The sequence below is a fragment of the Branchiostoma lanceolatum genome, chromosome 1 (assembly GCF_035083965.1).
Source record: "Branchiostoma lanceolatum isolate klBraLanc5 chromosome 1, klBraLanc5.hap2, whole genome shotgun sequence".
Classification (NCBI taxonomy): Eukaryota; Metazoa; Chordata; class Leptocardii; order Amphioxiformes; family Branchiostomatidae; genus Branchiostoma; species Branchiostoma lanceolatum.
In genome coordinates, this window is record NC_089722.1 from 11939716 (window position 1) to 11949073 (window position 9358).

Genomic DNA, 9358 nt, shown 5'->3' on the forward strand with positions numbered 1-9358 from the left:
AATCAAACTGCGTCAACAGCCATCAATATGTATTCAGTATATTTCTCAACTGACATAAAAATCACTATTAAGTATTCAACTTGTCACAGAATTTGGTCGTAGTAGAAAAAAGATTTTTTAACCACCTTGGAAGAAACAACTTAATAATATTTTGTTGTAATGACTTAACAATGTTAAATCAAAATAATTCACAGATACATTTTGTGAAAAGCTGTATCAGAAACAGTTGTGACAATGAACAAAGCCCGGAAGCCAGTCAGACATGTTCTCACCTCGTCCTGTAATACATCAATATTTTAGACAACTTCTGCATAATTTATACAATCAGAGGTACAAAGACACAAAGAAGCCATGCAATCATTCAGAGGTGTGAAAACAGGCAATGTCACATAATTGTAAGCCACATTGTTCAGGCACTTGTAGTGCTTAAAGTTTGTAGTCTCTACCAGACTCCATTAGGTTGCTAGAAAAATCATAAAATTTGGCCAAATAAGCTGATTTATATGCAGGAGTTAGATGGTCACAGAAGTACAATTTACTATCTACTTGTAATTTCATTCTCAGTTAACTCCTATGGCATATCATTCAGTCTAGTTGGCCAATTTCTGCTGTTTTTTCCAGCATTTAACACGTCATGGAGTCGGGTAGGGACTAAATGTTCTTGACATGTTGTGCCTGTGTAATTGATGTAATCATTGATAAGGATAATTGATGTACCTTAATCATAGCCCGGAGGTGTATTGCTATCTATTAGACAACTCACTCAACACCCAATCTGAGAAAGAAGCTAACACTTATCATTTTAAATCTTAAAAGACCCTCTTGCTAGAACTTTCAATCTCTTTAAAAATTGAAGGCCAAACATCTCCAGCGATATAATTTGTGACATGTATAAAGACATGGCACAGGGGGAAGCATAATCTTAACAGTAAATTCAGAGAGGTTTTTTTAAGCTACAAAAAGTTCAGGTTGTCATGCAAACGGAGTGGCAGAAAAGGTTACAATCTTCCCACCATAGGTCTACCAGGTGGCATGGGTTATTTTGTACATTAGTAGACCACATGCAGCAAGTAAATAACATGGGTGACAGCTTAATGCACGCACTGATTTTTGCCTGATTTAAAAAAAAAATCTTTCCCCTTAGGCAATGGTCGACATACCAAAAAGAACAATAAATCATATCGAAAATTGGAAAACATGTTGTGGAAATATAGTCCGCTACAGTGACACTAGTGAGGTAGTCTTGAGTGTAGTTGTGTGATGCTAGGTTTCCTTATTAGGCTGCACCAAGTAATTTTTATGGATGACGTCCTTTGGAGACCCTAAATCTAATGCGAGAGCGCGAAAAAAACACAAGAAGGGCCGAAAAAAACAAGATGCCTAGATTTGAAATATAATAGTCGACGACACATGTTAGGACACAAATTGAATGAGAGAACACAGTTTAACAACTAACGATTATTTTGTTCATCATGAAAACAACAATAATTTGAATAAATCAGTTGAAGTTGAACAGCAGTTGTTGTCCTGTCCTGTTTCTTTCCATATCCTATTGATTTGCGGCATTGTCGTAACTCTTTGGTTACAGGAAGCGGAATTTCTTGGGTTTTTTTCTGGGAACAGACCAAAATCAATGCGCGCGCGGACGTCATCCATAAAAATTACTTGGTGTAGCCTTAGTGTCACTTTCTGAACTTTTTGAATACAGCAATAAAAGACTTGTTGACGGTGATACCATGTTTGTTGCCTTTTGTTGCAACATTTATGGTCTCTATTTTGAAAATCTTGGCATCTTATTTTTCTTCCCCATCTTGTTTTTTTGTGCTTTCACATTAGATGTGATGTGAAACCTGGAGAGGATGTTATCCATAAGATTTACATGCTATGGCCTAATTAAATTTTGCTTGGCCTAAACCAAAGAGGTTTAAACATTCTTGCCTAAACCAAGCAGTTATGTAGGCGTGGTCTAGCATCTCTCCCTTTTTTCATTCCCCCACAATCATCTCTACTCATGAGTTGTAATTTGTGACTTATATAAAGAGGGCAACATACTGTAATTCTCAGAACTTTTGTGGTGGTTGTATGTTCATGATTTTCGTGGTGACTGCTTCACTCTGAACATAAAGCCAGTTAGAAAATGTTTGTCTCCATTACTGTACAGTATGTGATTATAGCACTATTGCGAACTCAAAACCAACGCAACACTCCATCTTCTCCTTACTGTGAAAATGTCATACTTAATTGACATGTAGTTTGTTTTTGTGTTGGGAAGGCTGGTTTTCATGTAAATGGCGCACCAGCAAATTTAGCATTATAATAATTTTCTCTCCCCCCCGGGTCTACGTAGGATCTGTCTGACTGGTAATCAAATTCATTTGGCCTAACGAAGGCCTAACCCAAGCATTTAAATAGGTGTGGTCTAAATGTCTCTTCCTTTCATCCCCCCACAATCAGCCGACAGATTTACGGCCGCCCCGCCCCCGCGTTCAGATCACCAGGGAAATACGAATAGATAATGAGAAATTTTGTCACGTGACCAGCAACCTGACCTGTCTGACAGGTAGCATGTCTCTTTGTCTCCCTCGCACACAACCTGGTGTGGGCCACATTTTTTCTCTGCTCGGATTTTACAGATCCGACACTTCGCTTCTCCTACGTTCTGCCACAGACAGGTGAACCTCTCCCAAGGACATCATGATTCGTGACACCTCTTCTCCCGGCGAGACGATCAAGTACAAGATCTTACGAAAGGAGGGTGCGAAAGCGTCGCGGTCGCTTACATCATCCTTCTCGTCAGAGGTGAGTTCAGTTAGCACCAGCTTTTCGACCCAATCGTCATCAAAGGCAAGCCTTCATGCAGCCGCTCAGACCAAGCATTTTGCGGGAACGATCACAGGTGGCAGTACGGAGAAGGAAGGGCGGGAGTTGGTGAAGACGCTTCATGAGAAAATTGAGTCGCAGGAAGGAAGTGGTGTGATTGCAGGTGTCAAGGGCATTACTGGAGCGCAAAATGGGGCACAGTCGCAAGTCTCACCTCCTGCCAATGGGTCCGCCTCTACACAGTTTAGCAGCTCGAGCCAGAGCAGAAACCAAGCATCTTTGTCGGCAAAGACAGAAAGCTACAGCAGCATGCAGACAACTTTCACTAGTTCTGCAATCACTTCTCAAACAAGCACTGCAAGCAAAACTGGGTCAGGGCAAGCCACTCAGGTAGGAGTAATGAGGGAGGGCCTCAAGGAGTCTTCAGGTGAAGCTTCGAGGAGCCTTGACTCGGGTCAAGAAAGTCAGCTGGATATGATAAAGATTCTCCAAGAGGAGAACAGACAACTGAAGCTGAAGCTGGCCAGCCTGGGAGTCGATTCTGCACAGGTGGGCGGGGCTAGTGTGTCTTCCACATCCGCCTCCGGGCAAATCTCCTGGGACGCAGACATCAAAGCACTGCAGGGTTACAGTAAAGATGAGCTGATTATCAAAATCACACACCTGTTGGAGGAACACAAAACCCTCAAAATCCAGAGTGAGTATGTCACGGTTACCACTCAGTCTTCGAAAGGGATGACTGAGACAGATGGCAAATATGTGGCGGCACAGGGAAAAGTGGAGGGGAAAGTGGGAAATGGTGGAGCAATGCAGATAAACAAAGAAGTCGTGAAAGGGACATCCACGTCCCTTCAGGCTCAGCTTGATGACGTGACCCAGTTGTACAACCGGATCCTAACAGAGAAGAATCAGCTGACAGAGGAACTAGAGCGCTTCAAGGCTTCTCAAAAACAGGTGGAAGAAATGAAGACAAAAATCAAGAACTTTGAGGAAGAAAAGATGCTGCTGACCACTCTTAAGTCTGAGAACAGCAGTTTCAAGACTGAGAAAACCAAAGCAGAGGAGGAAAAAGTGGCAAATATTGAAGAATTGAAGGGGTTACAACAGAAGCTCACGACACTGAAACTTGAGAATGAAAATCTCCAAGCACAGAATGCCAAGATTGAAAAGGAAAAGGCATCTCTCCTTGTCAAGAAACAGACAACAGAAACAACAACGACTGTCAAGAAACTGACAGCCCTGGAGGGAGAAATGGAGAAGATGCAAAAACAAGTGTCTAGTCTGCAATCAGAGAACAAAAGTCTTAAGGAAAAGACAGCTGGAAACAAAGACACAGACATCAAGAAGATACATCAAGAGCTGAAGTCCTTGAAGACGCAGAATACTAAACTGGAAGAAGAAAAGGGGAGCCTTTTGGCGGAGGCACAGGACAACTCAATGTTACAAGGGGAAATAGATGACCTAAAGTACCAACTAAACAGTCTGATATCAGAGAACACCATCCTTACAGCAGAGAAGACAAACATGCAGAAAGAGGTGTCTACAAAGGCAGAGGAAGAGAGGAAAAAACTGCAGCATGAGCTCGACACTCTCAAGAATAACAACCAAGCAGTTACAGTCAAAAGACTGCAGGGAGAGCTAGATGCTCTGACACTGAAAATGGAGAATATGAAAGGTGAAAAGGCAAAGTTGGAGCTGCAAGTGGGAAACACAGGAGTCAAGAAGGTGCACGAGGAATTGTCATCTTTGAAAGGAGAGAACGAAATCTTGAAGACCAAGATAGCTCAGCTCCAGGGGGGACAAGGAAGTGTTCTAGCAGGAGCACAGAAAAGTGTGAAAGGAGGTAAGAAGAAAACCAGCCAAGAGTTCACTACCTTTCAAACTACAAGCCAGGTGGTCACAGTGACAAACACACAGGGAGACATGACTACGCTGCTGTTGGAAAATGAAAGCCTGAAAAATGAAAAAGCCATGCTAGAGAGAGAAAGAGACAGCCTCCTTGCCAAGGAGGAAAAGCTGACAACTCTGGAAGGAGAAATGAAAAAGATGAAACAAGAAGTGTCCACTTTACACACAGAGAATGCGGGTCTGAAGGAGGAGCAGGCAGCATATGTCGGCACAGATGTGAAGATGGTACGTGTGGAGCTGAAAGCCTTGAAGTCAGAGAACGACGTCTTAAAGACACAGAAGACCAAACTACAGGAGGAGACAGGAAACCTTCTGGCAGAGGTGCGGAAGAACACGGATGTACTGGGAAAGATGGAGAAGGTACAGAGCCAAGTGAAAACCCTGGTGTCTGAGAACGAGGTCCTGAAGACAGAGAAGACAAAAGTGATGAAAGAAGAGGCAAAGAAGGCAGAAGAAGAAAGAAAAAGGGTGCAGCAAGAACTGGCTACTCTTAGGAATACCGACCAAGAGGCAATCACTGCAAGGATGGAAAGGGAGCTGACTGCTCTGAAACTGGAAACAGAAAGCTTGAAAACAGAGAAGGATAAAATGGAGCGAGAAAGAACCGCTCTCACTACCAAGGTGGATGGAATGAAGAGGATGGGGGAAGAATTGTCTTCTTTGCAATCTGAGGTCAGAGCCCTAAAGGAAGAAAAGGTGGCAAACAAACAAGTAGATGTCAAGAAACTCCAGAAGGATCTAGCATCCCTGCAAACAGAAAACAAGACCATGAAGGCAGAGAAGGGTAAAGTACAGGAGGAGAAAAGGAGTCTTGTAGTTGAGACACAGGAGAAGATGAAGATTCAAGTGACGACCCTTGAGAAGCAACTGACTGTTCTTAGATCTGAGAATGAAATCTTCAAAGAGGAGAAGAGGAACCTGAAGGAGAAAGAGGCTGCAAGGATGGCAGAAGAGAGAAAGAAACTCCAGGAAGAGATGGCAAAACTTAAAGTCACATACCAAGAGGGAGCAGAAAAGAAGGTGCAAGGGAAACTAGAATCTCTCTTGTTGGAAAATGAAAGCCTAAAACAAGACAAGGCAAAACTGGAGAGGGAAAGAGCCAGCTTGAGTGGGGAAACAGCCACAGAAGTAGGGGGTGCAAGTTTTATGGTCCAGACAAAGACAACCACAAGCAGAAGAGAAGTGCAGAAAACAAAGGGATCAGCTTCCTTCAGGTCAGAGGCCAAAGGTCTGAATGAGATAGAGGTCATCAAGGAAGAGATGGAGGGAGGGAGAGCAACAGTTGGTCAGCTGCAGGGAAGGTCTGCCATCACACAAGACATCACAAAACTACAGGAGGAGATAGCATCTCTCAGGGCAGAAAACCAGAGCATGAAAGCAGAGATGTCAAAACTGAAGAAGGAAAAGGACACACTCCTCAGCAGGGCACAAACCTTAACCTTGACAGAGGTGAGGGAAGTGGCAAACACCCAGCAGACAACCATCATATCAGAGAGTTCAAGCCAGGTAACAATAGAGAAGGAGGAAAGGGAGAATGTGGACCTGTCTAAGGAACAAGAAGCGACAGACAGCACCTTAGAGCGTATAAAAGAGGAGATGAGCACATTGCAGACACTGCTGGAAGAAAAGGATGAGCTACATGATGCTGATGATGCTGGGGGAAAGCAAGATACAACAGACAGTAGGGCAACCAGTAAGAATTCTGATTCTGCATCCTTCATGAAGGAGATAGAAACACTCAAGTCACAAGTGGCAACTCTGAGGAACGAGAAGGAGAAGTACGAAACGCTGGTGATGGGGAAGTGGCAGGTCATCGACCTACAGGGCGACGGTGCTCTGCAGCTTCTGCAGGAGGAGAACAGGAAGTTGCGGGCGTACATCGAAGAGAACGACATGCAAATTGCAGCCATGCAGACTGCAGGAGCGGTGCAGGTCCAAAAAGAGGAAACATCTACATCATCATCGTCAGGAAAACAAGGTTCCCAATCTACAGAAGAGGAGAACAAAATGCTGAAGAAACAGATTGAGGAGATGCAACAGGTGCAAGGTAACCTGATGCAGTCACTGGGAACGAAGTTGGAGGAAAGTTCAGCGAACATCACGAGGATGCAGCTGCTGGAGATGGAGGTGACACAGCTGTATCAGGTGCTGCAGCAGCACGGGGTGTCCAAGGAAGATGTCAAGATCACCACATCTGTGGCAGATGCAGAAGATGCGGTCCAGAGTGTTGAGGTGACCCAAAAGGGTGAAGTCATCCAAACTCAAACCACAAAGAGTGCCGGGAAATCATCAAAACTGAGCAGGCTGGAGGAAGAGGCTGCAAAGATGGCCCAGAAGAGAAAGAAGCTCCAGCAAGAGCTGGCAAGTCTGAAAACTGAATACCAGGAGGAGGGAGCAGCAAAAACAGTCGTCCATTCGCAAAAGAGTGAAACGGTCCTAACACAAACCCAGGAAGTCCATTCACAAAAGAGTACAAGTGAAACAGTTCTAACCCAAACCACACAGGGTACCCTGAAAACATCACTCAGCATGGAGCTTGAAGAGGAAATGTCATCCCTGAAGACAAAACTGCAGGATTACGAACGGCTTCAGACAGAGTTAGCAGACACAAAGAAGGAGCTGGCAAAGCTCACGAAAGACAAGAACAGCCAAGAAAAGAGTAAGAAGGCAGCCAAGGAAAGCCAAGCCACTCAGGAGAAGATGGACATGCTCCAGATGCAGGTGAAGGAGCTGACGTTGCAGGTGAGGATCCTCTCCACCAGTAAGTCTGATCTTGACGACACAAGGAAGAAGCTGGCCGAACTGCAGAAGGAGAACACCAGTCTCAGCGGGCAGCTGGGTAACATGAAGGCCATGGAGAGGGAGGTGACCATTGCAAGGAGCGTCATCCAGCAACTCAAGGAAGACAACGAGAAGATGGCTTTGAAGATGAAGAAAAGCAAAAAGTAAAATTAGGATCAAGTGCACAGCTAGAGACAGTAGGAGACAATGGTGACTGTTAGGAATCATAGTTACCAAGAGGTGATTTTATAATTATGGAACTTTTTGTATTAATGGTTTGACAAGACTTCTCTGTTATATCAATCCTGGTTTCCATGAGGTGAGACATTTTTACTTCCCATTGATGGTTGGAGAAGACTTCTGTAACAGTTTCAGGAATTATTTCATTCAGTTTTCAGTAAGGTGAGGAGAAATTTTTTGGGGGTTTGTCAATAGTTCCTCACTAAGGACCAATGGCAATGTCCAGGTTTCAGTTTTGGTAGAGGGGACTTAAGAAATAAAGAAATGGTCTTGGCATTACAATATAATTTCATGAAATGTTACTGTACACTATCTTGAGGATTCTTAAGTACTGTAAATGCATTTCAGTTCGTGTGGTTTTTATTTCGCGCTAAGGGGAAAATGGAGTGTTCACGGTGGTTTTGATTTCGCGGCAGTGCCATGGTCACATACTGCTACAGTATTGGACAAAAATGTTCGCGGTGATTTAAGTTTGCAGTGAAACGGTCACCGCGCAAACCGCGAACATAAAACCACCGCAAACATTTCTGCATTTACATGCAGTAATAACTTAAACACATAAACACATTCTACTGTTTGTCATTCCACCATACGGTGAGTTATTATTGTCATCTATTTGTAAGGATACTTATCCTCTTTGTAACACAAGCTGTTCTGAAATTCAGGCATTGTATTTCTCAGTGCAAACTTAACTGTTGTATGGTAATGGCAAAACAAGTTTTCTTTGCTGCATTCTTAGGAATTATTGGAAGAGAGATGGCAATATGTAAGCAACCATAACAAAGAAGTGAAGAGACATTTTCACAAACACAAAATACATATCACAGTATCAATGGTTCTTTAGCTCTACAGTGTAGTCCTACATATCAGCATGTTACTTTTGTTTGAGATGAATATCTAAAATCATCATAAGCACAAGGTGGTGTTCTTTATTCCTGCACAATAAAATTAAGTTTGATGGGTCATTCTGTCTTTTGGTATTTTTTGTCTAATGTTTCCCCGCACCAAGACAACTTTACTCGTAGTTTATGAATGGATGAATGGATGAATGAATGAATCCTATGTTTTCTGCACCAAATACAATTAAATCAACTTTGCTTGTAATTTATGGATGTATGAATGAATGAATGAATGAATCATTATGGTCTATCCATAAAAAAACATTGCACCCTCAGGATGAATTGCTTGATTTCCAACAATTGATACTGTACAACCATGGACCACACTAAATCACATTATAAAGCTTCAGAGAACATGTCATTAAAATAACTAAACTGCACAGTGAGTCAAGTGTAACTTTTGAGAACAATATCCGTATACTATTATTAGATATTTTCTTCGTATATTAGAATACAAGCTAAAGAAGCGGGACTGCAAGGTTTGATGGACTCACATCATAGAAGTGTGATGGGAGATTAAAACAGACTCTACAATGTAGGTTCTATGCAAAAGAACGTCCCTATAACCTAACGTACGTACTAATAGACATTTTGACCATTTCACCAGGGCATATTATTGGGGCCTGCTCAAGAAATCCAAGTCAACAATCCTAACCACCTTGCCACCTGTTAATGATGTTTTATAGAAAATCAAACTGCTTTATGATGGA

General features: G+C 42.8%; 1 protein-coding gene across 1 annotated transcript; it reads left to right on the top strand.

The window, feature by feature from the left end:
- The first annotated feature begins 2576 nt into the window (after positions 1-2576).
- On the top strand, positions 2577-8714 carry LOC136434654 (myosin-2 heavy chain-like). The gene has a single exon (XM_066427592.1). It carries the CDS (start codon positions 2695-2697, stop codon positions 7675-7677), a length of 4983 nt encoding a protein of 1660 aa, XP_066283689.1. The 5' UTR covers positions 2577-2694; the 3' UTR covers positions 7678-8714.
- Positions 8715-9358: the final 644 nt, after the last annotated feature.